Below are 25,280 nucleotides of genomic sequence, written 5' to 3' on the forward strand. Positions count from 1 at the left end.
AGGACCCTGTGAAACAAGTAACGAACAAAGGATTTTGTGTGAATTGGCGTGGCGAACACTTTAGCCTTGAAGTCAGGCCTTAGTGAAAATCCTGAGGCAGGACTGTATTTGGAGCTACTCCTGAAACATTGTAGCCCAGATAAACCTGAAATTATTCATGAGACATAAGGACTGATTAACTCATTAGAAAGTTACCATCTGCAGAGCAGCAAGTCCCTCACATTTGAAACTATCGTATTAGAACTAGAAGCGTCCCCTAGACAAGAGTCCTCATCTCTAGAGGGACGACCACTTTGGTTCTGGAGCAAAGTGTATCTGATCTGTGCTTACGGTGGTCCCTTCTCACCACGAGGGAGGGACTCACCTCACTCCTTTAGAAGTGATGCTGTTTTAATAAAACCTAACTCTTTGCTGCTGTGTGCATGTGTGTTTGAGCTTGGTTCATCTCTGGACACTAATATTAAACTACACAGATTTAGAGCTTGCTAATATTCCGTGGACAGCCTGGGAACTAAACTTCACATCTGGAGGATTGTCCAGGGTTGAAATAGACCTCATGGAGACAGCAGAGCCGTGCCATCCATCTTCCTGTTAAAACTAGTGGCTCACTCCAGAGGTAAGCCAATGGGAAGTCAAATCGTTCTCCCAGCACTTGGCTCTTTGCCCCGTTTCTTCATCTTCCCTGGTCATCAGGCTCAATGCTTTGGTGAGGCCATGAGAGGAATGGCTCCCCGAGAGTGTGAGAACTCTGGTCTACCATTTGAGAACTCTACAGAGGTTTTCACTGCTTGAGGGAGAAAGTAGGTGATCAAATTCAGAAACCAGGCTTCTCCCTTGGCTCATGATGCTCCCTGTGGTTGGGGGGGTGGTATTACAGTCTCAGATTTTGCTAAGTGTTGCTTTCTTTTTATATAAGGAAGCATGTTCAAACTTGCTTGCAAGACACATAGATGTTTAAGGTGTTTTCTTCCTTCTTCTTGATTAAAGAAACGTCTCCTCATTAGCGACATTCTCGTGTCATAATTTCAAACTCTGTTTCTGACCATCCTGCTCCTCTTTGCTTGGGGCTTTGATTACAATTCCTAAAGACTGTCTTTTCTCTTTATTTCTTCTTTTATTATTACCATTTTTAATTGAAAGATCATTTTATTGGGGGCTGTTAGTATCTTTAGCTCTTTTTAAAGATTCAATTTTAGTGTTTTTGATGTTACTTAACCAGCAAATTAGTTTTCCATTGGACATTTTCCTCACACATTTCTGTGACTATAGATTTTCCTCCCATGTCAGCTATTATTTTCCGCCTACTCTCCACTATCTTCTCATCTTTGCCTTATAGTAATCACTCACTTAAAACTATTATTTTATTAGTAGCTTGTACAGATATCACACTCCACAGTTCAATTACATCAAACAATTGCTACCACTAACAATTTCAAAACATTTTCTTTCTTCTTGAACCCCACAATATCAGTTTCTTTCCCCCCTCTCCCCCACCATTCCACCCAGGAACCCTTACTCGTTTTTCTATATTTTCACCGTATCGCACACAATCCACTATAACCGTTCATATACTTCTGCTGTTTGATGCCATCCAGTGGGGCTGTACAGTCATCAACCCTATCAGCTCCCCATGCCCTCAGGGAACCATTTCTCCTGGACTGTTTCTGAAGGGTTATCTATTTTGATTTTCATGTACCAAATGATATTAAATGAACATACACAAACCTAACATGATTAATGAGGTAAAGCAAATAAGAACCCTAATAGTAAGGGGAGGAATATTAAGGGTTGCAACCCCTTTGGGGGGGGGGTCAAACAACCCTTTCATAGGGGTTGCCCAAGACCATTAGAAAACAAATATTTCACAATATATAATTACATATTGTTTTGTGATCACTATGCTTTAATTATGTTTGATTTGTAACAATGAAAATACATGCTGCTTATCAGGTATTTACATTACAATTCTTAACAGTAGCAAAATTAGTTATGAAGTAGCAACAAAAACAATTTTATGGTTGGGGTCACAACATGAACTGTATTAAGGGGTCCCAGCATCAGGAAGGTTGAGAACCACTGAACTAGAGGAGTTACGTGGTTCCCCAGTGCCATACTGCACCTGGGTTGTTCATTCCTTCCAAGTGGCCCTTCCGAGAGGGACTTCACTACACTCACGTCCCTTCACATTGATTTGGTTGCTGGTTTTTGGCTTCCCTGATAGATGCTGCTTGTTTAACTAAAAGCCTTTAAGACCCCAGACTTTCTTTTAATAGCCAGCCACCATCAGCTTTCTTCACATTTGCTTATGTATCTTAAACACTTTTATTGGGGGCTCTTACATCTCTTATCACGATCCATACATTCATCCATTATGTCAAGCACATTTGCTACCATAATTTTTTTTGCTCATTTTTCCTTCATTTCCCCCATCATTTTAAAAGCATTTTCTTTCTACTTGAGCCCTTGATAACAGCTCATTTCTCCCGTCCCTCCCCCACCTGCCCTCTCATGAACCCTTGATAAGCTATAATTATTTTCATATCTTACATATCCTCTGCTGCCCTTCGGCCACTTTTCATTGTTCATCTCCCTGTGAGGGGGTTATGTGTCTCAGGGTCAACAATGAGAATAGAGATAACAGGATTAGGGGAAGGTAGGGGGAGAAAGATGAAATCGAGCACAAGGATCAATTTTATTTTTTGTGCTATCTCCTCCCACCCCACCCCACTACCCACAGGAGATAGTTTCATTTCAAAGTTGAAAGAGCATTTGAGAAAGATAGTCCTCAAACTATGGCCCGCTGGGTGTTTTTGTCCTTTTTTTTTTACTTCAAGGTAAGTTATGTGCAGTGTGCATAGGAATTTGTTCTTTTTTTTTAAACTATAGTCCAGCCCTCCAATGGTCTGAGGGACAGTGAACTGGCCCTGTTTTAAAAGTTTGAGGACTCCTGTCTCAGAATCCTCCAGTCTTAAACAGAGGTCAAATTATTCTGGTTTATAAAGATTTTGAGTTCTGCTGTGTTTTCCTCTGCTACACAGAGCCATCTATTATTGAGCCTGTATCAGGATGGCTGGTATTATCAGCACGGTCTAGTTATTTTCATCTCAGAGCAGACGAGACTATTGCTTGTATAGACTAAGGTCATCCCTACTCTGTTCTGTAGGATTCCTGAGTTGGAAATCACTCAATGGCACTGAGTGTGACTTTGAGCTCCAAGTGACGAGAGCCACTATTACAGGCAGTGGCTGCTTGGGGTAGCACCCCGACCCTTCCTTACACTGATCCTCAAGCAATGTAGCAGAAATGAACTTATTTTTGCCTCCAGAATACCTGTTCATGAAAGTGCTTCCTGTTTAACCCAAGCTGTCTCACAAGATAAAGAAACAAATTAACTGACTACAGGCATGCTTTCGTTGACCCTCACAACTATGACATAACAATTATTCCCATTGTATAACTCACAACAAGCGGTGTGCATCAGGACCGTATCCTTACACCACACGCCTTCAATTGTATGCTGGGAAAACCATCAGAGAAGCTGGGATTATATGAAGAACACGCATCAGGAGTGGAGTAAAGTTTAACCGCCTTCGCTTAAGTGAGGACCCGAAGCACTTATTGATGGAGATCAAGGACTGAAACCTTCAGCATGGCTTGCAACTTAATGTAAAATCTAAAATCCTGCCACTGGACCACAAGATCTCATGACAAATGGAGAAAATATTGGATCTTTGGATCCACAATCAATGCTCACGGAAGTAGCAGTCAAGAACCCAAAAGGCATATTGCACTGGGCAACCCGCTGGTACAACCTTCGCATAGTGTTAATGAGCAAGGGTGGCTGAGAACTGAGGCTTGCCTGGTCTAAGTCATGGTATTTTCGCGTGCCTTATATATCCAAGTGAAAGTTGCACACCACACAGGGAAGACTGCAGAAGAGCCAATGCATTTGGACTATGGTGCTGGTGCATACGGAAAGCACCGGAGATTGCTCAGAGCAGACAAGCTATGGAAGAAATATCGCTTAGAAGCAAGGATGGTGAGACCTCTTCACACAGAACTTTGGACACTGTGAGAGACTGGGTCCTGGAAAGGACGCCGTGCTTGGTAGAGTAGAAGAGCAGTGAAAAAGAGGAAGACACAAGGAAATGGATGACCGCGGTTCTAACAATGGACCCCAACATCACAGTCCTGAGGACGGCATAGGACGGAGCAGCGTTTCAGACGCACGAGGCCCTGTTAGTGAGAACTGACTGGAGGCATCTTGACAATAAGCAGAACTCAAAGACAACAAAAGGACTTGGGGAAAACCCCCCCTTTCCCCCCCGCCCCCGCAAACTTAAAAAGAGATGGAAAAACCTCATAGGAGTTTCCAAAACTCTTCTAGGTTTCAGCTCCCCGCCCCTTCCCAGAGGTGTTTCTTTAAAGGAATTTTTTTGGAAAATCATTCGTTTTCTTTGAAACTCAGTGCCCGTTCCAGCTTCGGTCATCCGTGGCCGAGTGTGGTCAAGGAGAGCGGCTGCCACCTCCAGGTGGTCCTCCTCACAGCCCTGCCACACCAGGCTCACTCCCGGCTCCATCAGAGACTCTCAGACGTAATCAGGAGGTTTGGTGAGGACTCTTGTTTATTGGGACGCTGCCTCTGATTAGCTCAAGAACAAAGTCCCAGACTCACAATGCAGCTGTTCCATGTTCACAACGAATTGTGTTCTCAACTACTTTGAAATCAATCACACTTGCTTTTAAGTATATCCTCCTACATTAAAACGATGTCCCAATCTATTCTTCGTTTATTCATTTTAACCAGAATACAAAAAATCCACAGCTTTTTTGGTCATTACTTAAAAATAAAGTTTCTTTAAGTTTTTCAGATAACTTCACTGTCTTTGGAAGAAATTAATCAATATTCCAAACATTTTAAAGCAATAAAAATGTCCAAGGAGATATTTACAGATTCAAATTCTACATTTATCATCAATAGAATTACACAAGACCATAAAAAGCTCCAGGGAAAAGAAGTATTTCATTACAAAAGGCTTATGAACAAGAAAATAGTGCTGGCCCTTAAATAAAGAATAAGGAAAAGCAGTAAATATAATAAATACTTAGAGATGCTTATTTTTTTTTACAAGTAAACAAAAAAGTACACGCATAAAGAATGAAACTGAAAGGAAGGGCACATGGAGCTTCAAAATGATTCCAGTGTAGTGTTTGCATATTCTTTTTAGGACATGCTTGTCGTGGCTGCGCCTTTTAGGGTCTAATGTTTAGAATACAGAGTCTTGCCAGGAGGGCTTCACCAAGTGGCACTCACGATCTGAAGAGTCCTAAGGGCGAAGTACTGCGTTCTATTCCACCACCCGTGACCTCCTTCAAAGTCACACGCAAGTTTGCTTTCACATGTGAGCAAGAAAGCCTACAAATGACCACCAGGTGCTAGTCAGGTGTAACTCATCTGAACATTTGGATATAAATGAGCAGTTTCAATTCAAATGGGACTCTTAATTATACTTTGAGGGTCCCTCCCCTTTTAAAATTCCTTTCTTCCTTTTTTTTCTTGCACAGTGTAAACTGTGTCTGATTCTGCTTCCCACAATCCCCTCCTTTTTCTCACCTCCTGGCTTTGACGTGCCCACAGATCTCTCCCAGTGCCTCTCCTGCTTGCTTTCCATGAGCCCAACTTGCTCTGGTCACCCCTACTGTCCTCATGTCCTTCTTTCTGCACTCCATGGGGACCCCGATACACAAATAGGAGGGCATCAAAAAGCTCGTGGAAAAATTCCATTTTCCCATGAACTTTTAATAGCCACCTCATCCAATCAGAGCAGACAGCAAAGAGTACCATCCAAAGTACACACATCCTACTTAGATTTTCAACAACGTCCTAGAAGATTTTTCACTGAATAGAAGAAGTTAGAGCACAAAGTCTTGGGCAAAGGTATGTTATGTCAAAAATATCTGTTCAAAGTATTCCAAATGTTACAAAGACCCCAATCATCATGTTCAGGAATGCTAGCAGGGCTGGAACCGCACACAAGCACGCCTTGAGAAAAAGGCTGTGGAACATGTTATCCTCATTCCCACTGTAAAACGCTGCCCAAGGCGTCAGTCTTTGTCTTCACGCAACGCAAAACCAACCACGAAATCCCGTGTCCACACCCGGCGTCAGTCTAACTTGAAAGTGAGAGGCTTGAACAGCAGGAGCCTCACTGCAGAGCCCAAGGGGGGCAAAGCCTCGCTCAATCACAAATCCTGGCCACCACAGGGGACTGGTCCGGCAGGTACAACACTGGTGGGGAGCCCACGCTGCTGGAAGGGCTGCGGAAACTCGAGTCAAAAGAACTTGGTGTTATCCCAATCACAGGCTCATTCTGGGGTACTTCCCCTTTCAAAAAATCATCATCTTCATCTTCCACCATTTCCTGTGAGAAGAGAGATGATACACAAGATGAAAAATGGCCGTTGGAAGACCTGCTAAAAGTTCCTTGCCTCAGGAAAATGCTGTTTTCTAAAAAGGAAAAAGTGACCAATATTTTCAAAAGCTTCCTTTGATAAGAGTCACGATTATGCACCTCCCACCCCCTCACCCTCTCAGCCTGCTGCTCTGCACTTCCTGGAGTGCAGAGACCGCAAGCTCAGTAACAGGAGCGTCTACCATGCTTTATGCGGTGTGAAGGAAGCAAAGCTCCTCCCAAATGCAAATTGCAAAAGAATATATGCCATGCCTTTCCAGTGATTACTTAGGAAAAAGGGGACAGGCACATTAAAGACATAAATGTGCTTCGGAGGAACTGCAGTAGTAGGCACCATGGCGGGCACCGCAGCCCTGCCCTGTCTTTACCACACTCACCATCACCTGTAAGATTCACGCGAGCCTGCCCTGTCTTTACCACACTCACCATCACCTGTAAGATTCACGTGAGCCTGCCCTGTCTTTATCACACTCACCATCACCTGTAAGATTCACGTGAGGTCATCGTAGCATTTCAACAGCAGGGAAATTTGAGATGGCTGCTTGGTGATACTAAGCAGTAAAACTCTTCATCGTACATCTGTGCACATTGCACATACTCTCAACAACAGAAAGCAAAATATTAATAAAAACTACACCAACACAATTTAAAAATTTCCATTGATAATCAATGAACCTTTGGTCCAAAGTCTGGATGTGGTAAGTGGTTTAAACACAACCAACCAACAACACCTTTTCATAAAAACAATCTGGGCTTGCACTTTTAAAAAGTAAACTAAGTCATACGCAGCTCTTTTTTTATTCCCTACATTTTGACTTAATTCAGGCTCCTCTGATTTGGTAGCAATGTATTTCTTTTAAAGAGCAGTGTCACTGTTTTCCACTTGACTATGGCCTGGGAGCACAGGGGAGACAATTAGAAAGTGGGCTGTATCCTAAGTTTACCTTTTTCATTGGTTTCTTAAACTCCTGAAGCTCTTCAGCACTCATGTCTTCCCATATCTGATAAATAGGATCAATGAATTTTTTTGACCTGTCAGCAGACATAATCAAATAACATTTCAAAATTAGGTTGAAGTACAATGAAGCTCAAAACGTTTTCAAGCCCTTTTCTCTTAAGATAGACTTCTTGAAATGCAGGAAGTAAACAACTCTGCCTAAGCATAAAGTCAAAACCACGATCTGCAGATACTGCAGCTAGTGTGGGCCATATGTGCAAAAAATCCACTCCTCACTTTCATTTCCAAGTGAATCTATTCTTGAACTTCGCAACACACAACTGAGTTACAGTCTTCTCCAGCTGAAAATGCATTACAGAAAAATATTCTAGCAAGTCCCTTTCCAGATGACGACAGGGCCCTGGTGGCCCAGGCTGTGTGCTGATGCTGGACCTCCAGCTGCAGGGCCAGCAGTTGGGAACCACAGGCCTCTCCTTAAGTAGCTCCTCTAATGCAGTTAGGGTCGTAGGAACCCACAGGGGTGGATCGCTGTGAGCGGAATGGCCTCAACAGCAGTGGGCTAGCTACCTGCCAGAAAGAAGCCCAGGAAAACCAATCCAGTCAAGCAAGACCTGGGAGCACAGACAATCCCGAGTCAGAAATGTATAATAAGCAAAAACCTAGTTTCATTATAAAATACAAACTGAAGACTGGCAAGTGGCTTTCCAGAAAGGCCTACCTAGAGAGGACACTAGACTTTCGTTTATCCTGGGGGCAGGGGGCAGCGCGGAGGTGGTTTTCGGGCAAGGAGAGAAGGAGCACTTGGCAGGAGCGTGTTCAGCTTGGAAAAGGCAGTAGCGGCCTCCCATTGCATTTACATTGTGCTCACACCCCTTCGATGTTACAACCAGCTGGGTTAAAGAAAAGCGCACAATTGAAAACACTCTTGGGGTCAAGCTGTGCTCTCCCAGAGAAAAAGATCAACAAGTCCCATGTGGCTACGCCAGCCTGCGCCCAGGGTACTGTACCAGCCTCTCCTACTCGGGGCCACTGGCACATGTAAAGAGAGCATGGGCCACCTGTGATGAAGCAGCCCTGAGCCCCACACCTGGGGGAAGCAAATGTGTATTCCATTTAAATTACCACGGCCAGCACCAAATGCTATGAGTACCTACCTCTTAAGAACACAGGGGTCGAAGGGGAAGAAGGTGTCGAGTGGGTTGGTGCAGGTTTGCACTGAGTCCCCTCCAGCTGTGTTTCGAATGACTGGGAGCATCTGGCGATTGTTCCTCTCAATGATGGTGTAGCAGAAGACCAGCTGGTATTTCCTGTCGAACACAGTTAGCCACGCCATGTGGACAGGGCTATTATGTGGGATTAGCTACACAGCCATGGCTGAGTCTCACAGGAAACAGAAAGTAATGTGAAGGTGGAGCAGTTCTGTGTTTACAATTCTCAAATGTGAGGTGGAACAAGGTAATGGGACTGTCGTTGAGAAGCTGTAGGACAATACCATTAAAAATGGAAATGTTTGTAGGGTACAAATCTACTTTACATAATTACACCTAGAAGCTCCTCTCTCTCTCTCTGTTTTCTCCAAATGAGAAAGGTAGGGCTGCCTACTTCCATAAAGATTCACTGTCTTAGCAACCCCAGAGTTCTAGTCTGCCCCTAAGGTTGCTGTGAGTAATAACTGACTTGCTGGCAATAGGTTTTTAGTCTTCTAATTTTTGAAAAAGAACTAGGGAGTGGGTGAAAAAGGGATTCAAGTTTCAGTGAGAAGAAATAGTATTTGTGGATGGAAACGAGGCTATTGATGAAGACGTGACCAAGCTTATCGGGATGGAAGGCATCAGGAACTAAGAAAGTAGTTGTTAAAAAAGAACAGACGTTGTGTGCAGATGAAATGTGTTCCACATAAAATACTTATCAGACCTGTGCCCGGCACTGTAAAAGCTCAGTGTAAGCGATAGAAACACGGCCTGGGGCAATGGGTCTCTCACAAAACGAGTCTCCTAATGTGGGACATTCCTCATGTCCAATTTATTTTTAGGATGATGACAGGAGTCTCTGATTAATAAACAATTGGGGGTTGTACCTCTCAGCCTACTAGCAGCCTCACTGATTTCAAAGTGCCTGGGCTTCTAATGAATTATTGCTCTGGATGAAAAGTAGTAATTTCCAGTGCCGTCAGTTATAGAAACAATAGCTTCAGTACTCTCCTGCAAACACTGGTCATCTTCCTTTCAACATGGTACTGCTCTGTTAATAACGCCACAGGAATTTAATGGAATGCTAAAATGTCAGCATCGACACAAATCTTTTAAACAATAAAGTAAAATTTTTATTTTCTTTAACATTTTTTCTAATATTTTTCTTTTTAACAATTTATTGGGGCTCATACAATCTAATATTTTTCTTTAATAAATTTTCTATCCATGTGCCTGTCACTCCCACCAAATGGCTGGGTCTAACAAACACTACACACCAAGTCCAAGTCCGTTCTGACCCACAGTGACCCTACAAAGAAAGGCAGAACTGTGCTGGTGAGTTTCTGAGACTGTCCATCTCTGAGGGTGTACAAAGCTACGGAGCGGCCAGTGGTACGTTTGGTCAGTTTTAGCTGCCACTCCCCTGGCTTGAAGGGTGAGCAGAGAGAGAAAGCAATCCTGGGGCCTTTGGAAGAAGAGCCCCCAGCGCAGTCCATTCAAGATCTCGGTCTAAAGTGGTGGAGGCTGAGAGCAGAAGCACCAGAGGCCGAGGCAAAGAGACAAGAGAGGAGACTGAGGCAGAGCAGCAGGTTGGCTTCCTGGCTCAGGAAGGCAGAGGTCCAGGCTGAGGGACAAAGGATCAGAGAGGTGTTGCTGTGTGGTAACCGTCTGTCTGCGAGTTTGGTGTTGCCAATCAACGATGAGCCACGCCAGCAGAGGAGTGTGCCACGGGGGCAGGGTGGGTGTCAGAAGAGGTCAGAGAATGGTGGCTGGTGGCAACAGGGAAGCCAGCAAGAAGGAAGAGAGGGCCTCGGGTCATTTTACTGCAAACAATTTCCAGGAGAACATAAATAACTTACCTCGTGATGGCAGCGAACAAGTTAACCACTGAGGGCAGGCAGATCTTCAGAGGGTTCAGCTGACTCATGACTATGCGTTCAAAATTTAGACTTTGAAGGTATAGTAAACCTTTGATTAAAAAAAGAAAAAATATTAAAAGCACACATATAATTTAAAAGGAGTCCTGGTGGTGCAGTGGTAAGTGCTCAGTTGCCAACCAAATGGTTGGTGGGTCAAACCCACCCAGAAGATTCTTGGGAGCAAGACCTGGCCATATATGGTCCTGCCAATGGTTAGTCTAGAAAGTCTGAGGGTAGTGGGTTTGGTTAGAACCAATCATTTGGTGGGAGTTATGGTCATGGATAGAAGAGCCTGCTAGGAAATTTTAAAAAGAAAGCAAGGAACTGTACTTCATGATTTAAAATCTCTAGCAACTGAAATATACTCACAACAGGCTTCACTGGGTAAATTTAAATATCTGTCCTTCAGATATTTAGAAAACGGAATGCTGGCCCGTGAATTCTAAGCTCCTCGCAAGCAGGGCACACCTGAGGTGACCATGAGCTTTCGATTCTGCCCCATTAGGTTCAGGTTTGTGATTCTCCGGAGCTAAAGTCTCCTCATCTGTACCTTACTGGACGGTGGCAAGGGCAAGGAGAGGCTAACCGGAAGGCCGTGTATGTGTGTTGGTGCTGACCCGGAGCACGCTCGGCATCACTCTTACGGTAAAGCAGTCAAATCTCTAAGCCTCGACCCTCCCCAGCCTGGGGTGTGCTCAGCCTCAAGTCCACCGGCTGTTAAAGAGCAGGCCCAACGGGCTCTGCTAGCTGCTGTGCAGTCAGCCTGACTCACGGCGACACCAAGCACAAACCAAAGAAGAGCCACCAGTCCTGTGTCATCCCTACGAGAGCCTGTGAATGAGACCACTGTGCCCAGTGGAGTTTCCAGCAGTTGGATTTTGGAAGCAGATGGCCAGATCCCTCTTCGTGGTCATCGGTAGGCTCTACGGAAATCTGTCCAGTGTCAGAGCAACACACCAGGCCCCCACTGACAGGCGCACAGGCCAGGAACGGAACCAGGGTCTCCCGCATCGAAGGAGAGAATTCTACCACTAATGGGCAAGATTACTTGTACAGATTTGTGTATGCATTTTCCTGGAAGCTCCATTTTCACTAAAAACTCAACAATAAAGAAGCGACAATAGTAACAAGCACACAATGAAATTCCAGAATGTTCCCCGTGCTATAACGCACTCTACTGACCGTCTTTCAGATTTCCACTTAAAAGCTGCTTGTGTCTGAAGACAAAAGTATAGAACACGGCTTGACAGGCTGAGTAAAAGGGTCCGTGGAGGGCAACATCACAGAAAGCCTTTGTCCCCGAGTCCTGGTTATTCAGGTATATGTGCAGCCAGTTAACCAAGAGATCTAGGCATGACTTCACAGTACTAGAGCAAAGAAAAATGTAAGTTAACTTTACTTGGGTCACTGAAAAATAAAACAACCTAGCATGATCTAAAATGCACAAATGCTCAACATTACAAACCACGGAAAGTTAGAGATTTAAGTATCTTTCCCCCACAAAAGTTTTATTGACACTTAATCCAATAAATCTAATATGTCACACAATTTTTCAGTCATATCAAAAGGGTTTTATACCCAGGGAATTTAGATTTTGGGGCCAGGGTGTGGCACCCCATCAGACCTGACCAGAAAACACTCCTAAAGGTCAACAAACAGACCTGGAACTGTTTATAGGCTTTTTTTTGTCCTTGGCTTTTGTTGTTGTTGCTTTGTATTGTCTCTGCATGTCTATCTGGATAAGATAGGGGGATAAACAATCTGGAGGAGACCACAATGCGACTGTTCCACGGGGACACGGAAGTGGAGGGGGGAGATAGGAAGAAGGGTGTCAACCAACCCAGGGACAGAGAAACAAGTGATCTAAAATCGATGGCAAGGAGGGTATAGTATGCCCCGTGGAACTTAATCAAGGACAATGTAACCAAGAGGAACTACGAAAACCCAAATGAAGGCTGAATGTGATAGGATGCGTATGATAGTGGGACAAGAGGAAAGTAAAAGGAAATAGAGGAAAGAATAGGAGGAAAAGGACATTTAGAGAGGTCTAAATACAGGCACGTACATATGTAAGGTATTAAGGTAGCAGATGGACATTGGGCCTCTACTCAAGTACTCCCTCAATGCAAGACCACTTTGTTCTAATAACCCGAATTCTGTGATGCTCACCTTCCCAACACAATTGCTGAAGACGAAATGGGTGTATAGCAAATGGTGCTCGGCTATCAAAAGATATAGCAGCTGGAGTCTTCTGGTTTGAAGACAAACAAGCAGCCATCTAGTTGAGAAGCAATAGAGCCCACATGGAAAAAGCACACCAGCCTGTGTGATCATGAGGTATTAATGGGATCAGGTATCAGGCATCAAAAAAAATCACATCAATGTGAATGAGGGGGAATGTAGAGCCCAAAGCCTATCTGCAGACAACTGGACATCCCTTTACAGAAAGGTCACAAGGAAGAGACAAGCCAGTCAGGATGAAGTACAGCACCAATGAAACATCCAACATTCCTCTAGTTCTTTAATGCTCCCAACCCACCGCCACTACCATGACTTCTACTCAACCTACAAATCCAGCCAGACCAGAGCATGTACACAGGACAGATAAGAGCTGGAAACAAGGGAATCCAGGACAGATAAACCCCTCAGGACCAATAATGAGAGCATTAATACCAGGAGGGTAAGAGGAAGGTGGGGGTAGAAAGGAGAACCGATTTCAATGATCTACATATAACCCCTTTCCAGGGGGATGGACAACAGAAAAGAGGGTGAAGAGAGACACTGGTCAGTATAAGACATAAAATAATAATAATAATTTATAAATTATCAAGGGTTCATGAGGGAGGGAGGGGAAATGAGGAGCTGATATTGAGGGCTCAAGTAGAAAGGAAATGTTTAGAAAATGAAGATGGCAACAAATGTACAAATGTGCTTGACATGATGGATGGATGTATGGATTGTGGTAAGAGCTGTACAGCCCCCAATAAAATGATTTTTAAAAAAAGGTTTCACAATCACCACTACAATCAATTTTAGAATAGCTTCCAACCTCCACCATGGTTAAATTTCTTTAAAACTGAGTTCTAGTGTTCCCCTGCCCCCCACATACATTGTTTGCTCCCCAAAATCTGGCAACAGTTTTTATCTCTATACATTTACTCCTTCTGTGCTTCACAATAAAAAACAGAAACAAATAGAGTGGTAAGAATAAAATAGTAACACAGATACATAATGAGTAAGTAAGTAAGAAAAGACCACCATGACTATTTAAAGGGCCAGGGAGGAAATGTTTGTCACGGAGCAAGCAAGAAATACTGGCACCTAAAACAATTTCAGGTTGGGTCAAGAGAGAGGTCAACTGACAAAGTATCCAGTTCGATCTAGTATAATCACAATTACAATGATCTCTCTCTGATAGTAAAGCTTTTGAGACCTAGTGCCAGTGGCTAGAGGGGATCAGCCACAGGCAGATTTAAGCCACTTTTATCCCATTTCTGGACATCAAAGAGAAACAAACAGGAAAAGACAGGAAAGGGGATGGGAGGCTAACTCCCATTCTACGACTTGGAGCACTGAGGCCCTGTTAGTAACAGGCTGCTGGCTGCTAAGGATGCCCGAAGTCCCAAGGGAGGGGCCGTTTTCCCAGTTAACTCAGGAGTGCTTCTCAGTGGGCCTCCCAGCTTTTCATGGAGGAGGATACGGTCAAAGAGGTGTCAGTATTCCAGCCCTTCACAAGGAAAAGACAGCCTGGTCGGCTTCAATCACTCTGTATGGGGCCTGATGAAATTCTGAGGTCAACAATTTCGGGCCAGAATGGCCAGAGGATGCCTCGTTGTTGGGAATATTTTTAACAGCACCCTTGCTTAAGGACATTTTCATGCAGCATTAGAAGAAAGAGTCCCACAGCAGGTCCTCCTATAAAAAAACTAAAAAGAATCAAAACAGTATACAACATTCAAGAAATGGCAGCCACACAGGGCAGGTGCCAGAAGTATTACACAAGAGATCTCACATCTAAAAAAGGAGACCTGTGTTTTAAGTGGCCTCTTGGAAACAGAAACATCTTAGCGTGAAGGTTTCTTCACGAACAAAGGCAGTCCAAATACTAAGGCAGTGATTTTTCTGACTCGAGACAACACTATCATCTTTTAAAAGTCTGACACGAAAAAGTGCTTAGAAATTTAGACTACTTACATAAGAGGAATAAATTTAGCTCTTGCCAAGAGACTTCCAATATAATTTCCAGCAGCTTGCCTGATGATGGCAGGGTTATTGGGGTCCTGCAGTTTCTTCCAAAGGTGTTCCAAAAACGCTTCTGCAAATCCCTAAAAAAGGAGGTTTCGATTTCATCTTTAATACCCAAGATGTTCTGGTTACTAAAATCCAAAGAATTTTGCTCACCAAGGTGGGAAAGTTAAAAAATGAGTCGCACTCCTGAACGATGAATGCAACGCCCCGAGAAAAGCACAAAGCCTTCACAGAGCCCAGCCTGGCTGAGTATTAAAAGCCACGAGGTACAGACCCAGTAGTCTGTGACAGGACTTCAGTGCCTATTTTTAAAATTCTACAAGTGATTCTGGTGTTGTCAGAATTAGAAACTGGCAATAATCTGCACTGTCAAGGAATTCCTTCTACAGCACAGTGGAGCTCAAACCAACCTTCCAGGTTTGACTGTGTTTATTTCTACCCAGAAGTGGGACGGCAGATTCCGCTCTTCATGGGAAGAACAAGTTGATGAGGTTCCCTGCACGGAGACCTGGGTGGCAGCTGGAACCCACCAGATGCTCTGGGAGAGAACAAGCAGCTTCTATAAACATTTACAGCCTCAGAAACCTACAAGAGGTGTCGGAAGGCTGGCAAGGGTTGGGTTTTGGAGAAAAGGTGCCAAGTCCTCTTTCTCTAAATAGCTCTTTTCAAAAGAACCACTGACACACACTTATGAGTAGAATACATCTTCCCATCATCAACACTCCCCTGACCGTTCTAAGAAGCTACAGAAGAGAACCTTCCATGCATTTCTATCCAGCCCCCACCTCTCCCACCATCAAAGCAAGCAAAAAGCCCCCAAAGATGGACAATTCTGGATTAAAAAATTGCTTTGGGTTATTTAGGATTCAACCCTGAAAACACAATAAAGAAAAGAAACAGTTAAGTATTCCACATTTGAGCCCCTTCCCCAAGCTTGCAGTTTTATTTCAGCCATAGAATAATAAGGAAATCTTTCAAGGGCCATTTTGTGTCAATCTGTGTGTGTTGAGGACAGCTTCTCTTCCCTGCAGAGGAATAATTACGTTTGTATCAACATCTTTCTAATGTTGGAAAATATTCCTCTTTCTCTTGCAATATGTATGCCTACGGCTGGCCTTAGTGCCACACGGAAAAGCTTGTGTCCTTGGGATGTCTGCTCGGTCCAGATTAAGTTCTCCAGGGATCTCTGAGTGAGGTCAGGAGACAGGCACCTGGCTGGGTGGGGGTCATCAAGGGGTTGTCCTTCACCCCCTAGAAGGGGCCAAGGCTCAGGCCCCTGGCAGTGGACTTCCCTCAGGTTAGGTCTGCACACAGTCCATCTTCCCTCAGCCTTGTCTCCTTTCTCTAGGGTCGGTCTGCCCCCTTGAGTGGCCGCCCACCCGAGACTTAAATTGATGCAGAAGGACCTGGATATCAGCTTTCTGGAGGCTGAGCGCCTGCCTGGGGTTTTCTTATCCCCGTGAGGCCTAAAATTCAGCAGCTGGTGAACACCCTGGTCACAGGCTCAATGCACATGAACCAAGGGGGTGCAGGGCTGGGCGGAGGTCATTCGGAAGGCCAGTGGCCAGGCTGGGACCCAGACAGTTGAGATCCCATATGGGATCCTCATAATGGAATGTAAGAGTTGGAAAATTTGGCCATAATAAAAGGTTCTTAAATGAGCAAAGACCAAAACGTAATTCACAATCAGATGTGTAACCAGTGCTAGGTGTTTCTGGTGGCACTTGCCCATGGTGCAAATTTCTCAGGCGAAGAGGGATCATGACTGGAAAGGTAAAAAGTCCTTTTCCCTCCTGCAGATTTGACTTTCCTTAAGTCCCACCTTTCTTACTGGGAGTCCACTCAGCTTTGTCTGGGAAACTTCTTACGGAGAGAGACTTCACTTCTCCCACACTAATAGCTGACTACATTCTGATAGCACTCAAGATCAGCAGTGAGTCTAATGTGAGCTCGTCTCTCTGGTCCGGGGAATCTTGTATTTAGTGTCACGTGCTCTCTCCATGGGATGTAAAGGCCATTTAATTAGGGGAACAGAAAATGAAGCGCTCAGGAAAAAGCCTCAGAAACATTCACGGAAAGAATTCAAGGCTCTCCCCGCTCCATGGACCCCTGCTAATTCCTAAGGGACAACATGATGGTGGGAAGAAAAAAACCAAGCTGATTTTAATGACACCCTTACCAATTTGAAGCTGCAGAGATAAAACATGAAAAACTGTACGTGGCAGGAGGCGTGGGTAGGCAACAGGAGTTTGTCAAAGATGGTTATCATATCTCGATATAACTCCTTGGTTTTGCTGTTATCAACCTTACCTATGGGGAAAAGATAGCATTTCAGTTTCAAAAATACAATCCACAAGCTAGCATGATTGTTCCATCTGCCAGATTTGTTTAAAAGGACGTTTTGACTAAACACAAGAGCCAGCCATCCAATAATTTTTAAAGTACAAGCTTCAAGTTCATAATAAGAAGCTACAAACAGCCAAAATGCCTACCAGCAGAAGGAGGGATGGAGAAACTGTGGGATGTACACACAATGGAATACTATACACCCCTAAAAAGTGGTAGAAACATGAACCACTGCATGACACGGACATACTGGAAACATTATACTGCCCGAGTCCACGGCTGGAAGGATAGACACCACGACGAAGGCAGGCTTCTCCGCCCCAGTCTGCCATCGAATGTGGCCCCCAGCAGTGAGACAAGAAAGTGAGCCTGAACCATTTGTCACCCCCTTATTTGTACATCTTAAAATTTTTTTTGCTGTCAACCCCCCACCCCCGAAACCATTTCACTGGGAACTAATACAGATATTGTGTCACCCATCATTCGCTCATCAAGCAGTATCTTACAGCCATTACTCCAATCAGGTTCAACATTCTCTTCCTTCTTGAACTCCGAGACACCAGCTCCCTTTTGCCTACCCCACCCCCAAGAACCCTTATTCTGCTTACTGTCTCTATAGGGTCATCAATTTATAAATATTAAAGAAACAATTTCAAAAGAGGGGCTGCACACTTCAACTGTGGCCAGTTTCCCAACATGGGGAAGAGGGAGACCAATCAGTCCCTGCCATTTAACATTGTCCTACGATCACCCCAAATCAACAGACACTCGTCCAGGGGAAAGATGCAAAAGAGTTTAAGTATAGTGTGACCCCAAGTCTATGAAGTTAAATTTGATATCAACATTCATTATGTGTTTTTTAAAAACAAGAAAACCAGTAACTGATAGTAACAGTCAACTCAGATTCAAATAGTACTAATGGAAGAGATTGGCTTTGTTCTTGAATCTTCCCAATCAAGGTGAACAGAAAAAACATTTTCTTCAAGTAAAGTCACTAGCCTGAAAATCCCCAAGGAAAAGAAGCACACCCATTTGCTCAGGACCGTCTGAACTTAATGGAGACCATCAAGCACTTTTGATCAATACCTACTGCGCTGACTTTATAATGCCTTCAACAATTAGTGTATTTTGATCCCCGCCCCAAACTCAGCAAACTCCATACATCATCTTTTGATGTAATATCCATCTTTTGATATAATATCAGGAGTTTTGAAAAGATGGATGGCAATGATTCTGAATCCCAGTTCCACACCATTTTAGCAGCAGTGCTCAACCTGTTGGCCGTGACCCCTTTGGGGGTCAAACGACCCTTTCATAGGGGTTCCTCGATTCATAACAGGAGTAAAATTACAGTGATGAAGTAGCAAGGAAAATAATTGTATGGTTGGGGTCCCCACCACATGAGAAGCTGTCTGAAAGGGTCGCGGCATTGGGAAGGTGAGGACCACTGCTTTTAAGTTATGTCACGGTGAGTAGCAAATTGACCTCTGAGAATTTCCTTTTCCTCATACTCAAAATACTGACTTTGATCTGTATGAGGAATTACGTAAAATCAGCTATGTCACTGCTACAGGCAGTTACCATCTAGGAAGCAGACATCCCTAATGTAGGACAAAAGTAAAGACAGCAGAACGTCCAGGCGCTCAGCAACAGGATGCACCATACGGTCAAGCAAGGTAGGAGCAGCTCTCTTGTCAACTTCTGTCTCTTCATCTTCATCCTTTAAATAAAGAAGACATTAACATAACCATGGAACTACTGCTTCCTTTCCACACAGAAGTGTGAAACTTGATTCTAGGATCCTGCGGCTACAGCAGACAGAGCTTCTGTTTACAAACGCTCACTCCGCCTAATCACGTGCCATCAGCTTGCCAAAGCTGGCGCCCGGCTCACTGGAGTTAAACGCACCAACCACAAAGATGCGGAGATTCATCATGTCTACAGATTTTACAGATGCCCCCCCAAATAGATCTACTCTGGAATTTCCTTTGTACTCTTTCTCTTGCTTCTGACCCCGGCTAGCTACCTGAAACTCTGACATCTTCCCCACTCTTTCTGCTGTCCAGCTGTCCCTTTCTCTCTGACGGCACCAGAGTCTTTAACTCTCTCTTTTCAAATACACTTGTGTTTAACTCTTTCCTCAGACTCTGCTGTAGTTTGTAGAGGGTCTGTATTAAACCTAAGCTCCTCTTCCTTTATGTAGTAGCATCTCTCATGGTCTCTATACCTCTGAGGTTAGCTAATTCTCTGGCTTTAGACAAAGGGCCAGAAACCTCCCCTCCCTCAATAAATCTGTTAATTAAAGGTTTTGCTGTGTCTTTTGTCTCTGAAAGACCTTGCAGTAAACACTTGCAGAGCTGGCGGTGCAAACACGACAGGTCTCCCGGGTCCCTCTAGCAGGCACTCTTGGTAGCAGGGCCCTTGCTTTCCTGTGCAGGAAATCCCCATCCCAATGCTCGATGGCTGTTTGCTGCCAAGAGCTCCCGCACCCTTCTTGACAAAGAACCGCCCTTAACAGAAGCACTCCACACTTCCTTCCATGCCACCACTCCTCAGCGCCAACGACTGGCTGACCCCAAACTCACACCAACTCTGTGGCAGATTCATACTCTATTCTTGGAGGGATCCAGCTGTGCTGGAGCTCCCCCAACTTTTTATTGTAAACTGAGTACCAATTTACAGAGCCAATGAGCTTCCCCTTCAATAACTCACACACGTTGTTTCATCTCACTGATCACAATATCCGCGATGTACCTCCATCTGCTGCTTCCTTGTATTTCTCATTTCTAATCCTTCTTTGCCACCCCTCCACCCTTCTGGACTTTGCCTTTGGTTAAGTGCTGTTTTCATATCAAATGGTTGATTATTCTAAGGAATGCCTTAGTTCCCCTATCAGGCTGGACTATTGTGTGGCTGATAACTGAGCTTAGTGGGTTGAGTTCATTTCCAGAGCTGCAGGATGACAAAGGGACACAGTCTCAGGGGTTCCACCAGTCTCTCACCAGACAGTAGCCCTGGCCTTGATGATTCTGAGTTTTGTTGCCCATGTTCACGCACTCTGCCTAGGGCCTTTCAGAGCAGTAGGACAACGCCTAGTCCGTCTGACCTCTGGGTCATGGAGGCGGGCCCACGTGGTCCACTAGTCCTCTGGACTAAGTGTTTCCTTCCCTTTCTGGTGCCTTCCACTGCTCTGTGCTCCAGATGGGGAGAGAGCAAGAGCTGCATTTTAGATGGTCACTTACAAGTTTTCATAACCATACTGTGCCTACTTGGCAAATGAAGACCAACCTTTCACTTAGCTCCTTCGCCTGCTTGTTCAAACTGTCTGTCCCAAGAACGTGTAACCCTGCCTGAGGGTCTCTTCAGCTTGTAAAGCACAGGAATGAAATGGATATGCATCCCTATTGATCATTCCTTCACATACTTTAAAAATCAAAACGAGAAACTATGGTGACAAGAAAACGTCCCCCCCTTTCAAATGAACAAGCTCAAACTCAACTTTGCATGTTCAGAAATCATTTTCAGGGGAAAGGGAAGGAAAAATATCTAAGACAGGTCAGCAAAAATGATGGAAGCAAGGAAGAGAGAGGTGGGTACACAATCCTGCAGTGGCGGTGATCAGCGACTGGACATGTGGGCAGACACGTGGGCTGAGCAGGTCTTGAAGGGTGAGGGCCGCACGTGTACAATAGCTTTCCAATTGTGTCCATGAAGGTGGCAGAACATGGTAGAAACAATTACGAAAATTTCTCAGGCAAAACTAAAGGGGAGGGGAGGAGTCATCGTACCCAGGGCTTCAGCGTCCATCCAAGTCAAATCATATCACACTGTCTCCAATGGACGCAGACACCTGCCTACCATTTGCGATGAAAACAGCAGCATTCACCCAGAGACAAAATTGAGAAAATAGAGGAGGAAAAGAGGAGGAATGGAAACCGGAAACACAGGGAGAAAACACAGGGAGAAAGTGGATGAGTGACGTTGCACTGTGGGGATTATGAATTACTGAATGGCAGCCTAATTTGCTCTATAAACTTTCACCCAATTTACAGTACAGTTTAAAAAGGGAGAACAAGAGTGCATTTTAAAATTTTAATGATTTCTGAGCTATGTTAATTACTTGAGAAAAAATGAGAAATTATTAGCTATCTCTTCCCACCCTCTGAAAACATGCACTACGCATAGTGATTGTATTAACAGGAATTCTGACCATATTAAACAGTCCTTCTGTGGCATCTGTCCCGTCATTAGCTTGAGCTTCTTCCTCAGCATCTTCAATATCTTGGCGGGATGCATTCACCTACATCGTAACAAAGGAAGGAGAACAATAAAGAATTGTGGTGTTTAAACGTACCTGCTATTCTGGGGCTGGAAACTCAGCTGACTTTTAGCACCGTGCAACACAGCACTGAAACCTTCACAGGGTGCCAAACCACTCTAGTGAGTGTTATCAGGTAAAACTGATCTGGCCACCAAAGAATTTACAAGGTAATACAGTAAGTCCCCTCTTACTATTCATTTACATGAAAAAGAAAATGTAAATGATGATGCTTTAGTAGGCAGCCTCTATAAATCTAACATCTCTTAAAAGGCACCAGCCACATACATCTTGTATAAGAGAATCATTAATCAAATTAACAGAAAAGGAATGAAATGCAGGTCAAATCTGAATTTTCAAATATTTATTTTGGTATCACTTCAAATGTCTGTTTACATACTGCTCAAATCATATTACCTTTTAACTTCTCAACACATAACCTCCTTTCTAAACATAATTTACAAAGTCCTTTGAGGCTTTCAGGGCTGTAAATCTTTACAGGAGCAGAAAGCAGTTGGCTAGGGAATTCTAACGCCTAGTTAATAGCTAGTTAAACACTGGCTTTAGCAAAACTAACTCCCAGTTAACGCCTAGTTAACACCATGTCAGTGTTTAACTCTTGCCAACAGCATCAATTTTTTTTCCTAGGTAACAATGTCTCACCCTCCCAATTCTAAAATAAGCTTTCTCTAACCCCTGCTCCACCCACCCTTCCTTTCTTTCCTTTCATCACAACCCCTCACCCGGCCAAGACCTCTAGGTGCCTGGATTTCCTAACGACCCGCTCTCCTGCAGCAGAGCTGACACTCTACTGAGACTGCCTTTTGCAGGATAACCAAGATCATTTCCTAATAACTAAGTTCAAAGGCCTTCATGGTATTAGAGGAGGTATGGGAAATGGAAGGTCAAATGCTCTTTTTTATCTTGCAAATTCCCCTCCAGTTCAGACACTCCTGGATCCTCCTCTCACTTCTAGTCTTCCTCCTCCTCCTCCCTATCCTAAACCTAAATTGTATCATTTCATAGGTTTGTTCCCAGTCCCTGATCTGCAGCTGCAGCTACTTAGTGAATACACCCCCTCTTGCCCCAACGACACCCCCACTTGTCTGTCAGTTTGTCGTACGGTGGTGGCGTGTGTGTTGCTGGAAGCTGTCATTGGTACTTCAAGTGCCAGCAGGGTCACTCAAAGTGAACCGCTGTCCGCCTCAAGGGAATTGGCCACTGAAAACCCTCTGGACAGCACGGAAACACTGTCCATTACTGAGAACCTGATGAAAGAGGCAGAACACTGTCAGAGAGGGTGCCGGAAGAGGGGCCCTCAAGTTGGAGGGCGCTCTCAAATGCCTGGAGGACAAGTTGCCTACAATGCTGTGGATAAAGCCTTCGAGACCTTCATTTGTGGATGGGGCAAGACTTCAAATAAGGAACAGCTGTAAACACCAATCAATAGTTGGAACCCAATCCAACAGAACAAAACACTGCCCGGCCCTGCACCGTCCTCACAACTGTTCCTGTGTTCGAGCAACTGTTGCAGCCAGTGTGTCAGTCCGTCTTGTCCAGGGTCTCCCTCTTCGTCACTGCCCCTCTGCTTAACCCAGCATGACGTCCTTCTCCAGGGACTGGTCTCTCCTGACAAGGTGTTCGAGGTACTTCAGATGGAGTCTTGCCATCCTTGCCTCTAAAGAGCCCTCTCCTTGCACTTCTGCCAAGACGGATCAGTTCGTCCTGTTAGCATGCTGCTTTCAATACTCCTCTCCAGCACCATTCAAATGTACTGATTCTTCTTTGTTTTTTTTAATTCAACTTTCAAATGCATATGAGGCAACTGAAATGACCACAGCTAAGGCAGGCCCACTTCGTCCTCTAAGCAAGGTTCTTGCTCTTCAATACTCTAGGAGGTCTTATGCTGCAGACTTACATAATGCAACGGGCTTTTGATCTCGTCTGCTGCCTCCATGAGCATTGATTGTGGATCCAAGCAAGGCAAAATCTTCAGCAAGTTCAATCTTCATTGATCATGACATCACGATGCTACCTAATGGCCCAGTTATGAAGATTTTGGCCTTCTTCACATTGAGTTTTAATTCATACTGAAGATTGCAATCCTGAATCTTCATCAGCAAGTGCTTCAACTCCTCCTCACTTTCATCAAGCAAAATTGTGTCACCTGCATATCTCAGGTTGTTAATAAGCCTTCCTCGATACTGCATTCTTCTTTATATAAGCTGGCTTCTCTTGATTGTTTAGCATACAGACTGAGTAATATGGGAAAAGGATATAACCCTGGCAGATACCTGATTTTAAACCAGGCAGTATTCCCTTGCCCCAATTATACAACTGCCTCTTGATCCATGTCTAAGTTCTGAATAAGCACAAGGAAGTGTTCTGGAATTCCCATTCTTCTCAGGGTTATCCATAGTTTGTTACGATCCACACAGTCACATGCCTTGGCAGAGTCAATCAAACACAAGGAAAAATCTTTCTGGGATTCTCTACTTTCAGCCAAGATGCACCTGACATCAGCAACAGTGCTTGTTCCACGTCCTCTTATCAATGTACCGACCACAAGTGTTGCTGGCTGATCTTCAGTGAGTGTCTTGGCATGTGATGTCAGTGATACTGCTGCATGGTGTGAGCATGCTGTTGGGTCATCTTTCTTTGGAACAGCTACAAATCTGGATCTCTTCCAGTCAGTTGGCCATGAAGCTGTTTCCCAAATTTCCTGGCACAGCTGAGTGAGTACTGTTTTTGAGACATTTCCACTGGTATCCCATCAATGCCCGGAGCCTCATTTGTGGCTAATGTTTTCAGTGCAGCTTGAACTTCTTCCTTCAGCACCACTGGTTCTTGCTCTGGTAAAGTCGGGGCAATGAAAGAGGAAGGCCCTTGAAGAAGTGGCCGCAACAATAGGTTCAAACACAAGAACAATTGTGAAGATGTTGCAGGACCAGGAAGTGTTTCATTCTGTTGTACACACGGCCGGTCTGAGTAGGAATCAACTGCCCTCCCAGCCCAGCAGGTCAACTTGTCCAGAAAGAAAAGTTCTTCCTCTTGACTTTTCTTAAAACTGCTAAGACCCCCATGATTCCAAGTGCCGTCTTTAGAGGGTTCTTTCTCGCATGTCCTAAGTTCTCACTTACCTGTCTTGCTCAGGGATGATGTCCCCATTCCTCTCATGCTGCGAAAGCCGCCAGCTCATGCTCATTTCACTGTGCTGTATTACAGACCCTGAGGGTTGGGGGTACATTTACTGGGTAATGTCTTTATACGTGAGGGGGGAAAGTCAACACCAAACTCTCCATTACTCCTTTAGGAGTCCTTCCTGACACCCCAGTTACATTCAGCTCACTCCCCACAATGCATGTACTTCACACAGTGCCTATCAGATATCCTCTTCAACCCAATAAATGCCTTTTCCCAACCATGATCCACAGAACTGTCCATGGCCTTCCAACACAAAGAGCTTATTGTTGAAAGAAATACATCAGAGGTGGGTGGATCTGTAGGTCCTTTTTCATTATTGTCGCTTTACATGCTTGGATAATGACAAATGAAATACAGTCAGTAGTGAAAATCAGGGAGGAAAGCTGATTATTCTATACTTACATCCAACTTGATTAGCTTTTCAATAACAAGCTCCAGAATTTCATGCCTCAAGGTTGGAAAATACACACTAATCCTTAATAAGTTATGGATATAGCATTCCTAGAACATCAAACATATAAATATTTTCAGAGACCGTTTCATAATTATGTAAGCAAATCAGCAATTAGTCTTTTTTTTTTTAAACCTTTAAAACAAATGGCAACTTTATTTCAAGGAAGTATT

At 44.2% G+C, this 25,280-nt stretch overlaps 1 protein-coding gene across 1 annotated transcript in view; it reads right to left on the bottom strand.

Moving 5' to 3' along the window:
• Window positions 1–5,112: 5,112 nt before the first annotated feature.
• Window positions 5,113–25,280, bottom strand: part of RRN3 (RNA polymerase I transcription factor RRN3) — a 37,864-nt gene continuing 17,696 nt past the window's right edge. Inside the window, exons 9-18 of the mRNA XM_075564539.1 lie at window positions 25,059–25,157; window positions 21,345–21,434; window positions 18,716–18,854; window positions 16,968–17,098; window positions 14,735–14,865; window positions 11,723–11,907; window positions 10,481–10,589; window positions 8,586–8,738; window positions 7,418–7,505; window positions 5,113–6,422 (exon numbers count right to left, since the gene is read on the bottom strand). Coding sequence (XP_075420654.1) covers window positions 6,240–6,422; window positions 7,418–7,505; window positions 8,586–8,738; window positions 10,481–10,589; window positions 11,723–11,907; window positions 14,735–14,865; window positions 16,968–17,098; window positions 18,716–18,854; window positions 21,345–21,434; window positions 25,059–25,157 — 1,308 coding nt within the window. The 3' untranslated portion in view covers window positions 5,113–6,239. The remainder of the gene's footprint in view (window positions 6,423–7,417; window positions 7,506–8,585; window positions 8,739–10,480; window positions 10,590–11,722; window positions 11,908–14,734; window positions 14,866–16,967; window positions 17,099–18,715; window positions 18,855–21,344; window positions 21,435–25,058; window positions 25,158–25,280) is intronic.

The sequence above is a fragment of the Tenrec ecaudatus genome, chromosome 12, assembly GCF_050624435.1.
Source record: "Tenrec ecaudatus isolate mTenEca1 chromosome 12, mTenEca1.hap1, whole genome shotgun sequence".
NCBI lineage: Eukaryota > Metazoa > Chordata > Mammalia > Afrosoricida > Tenrecidae > Tenrec > Tenrec ecaudatus.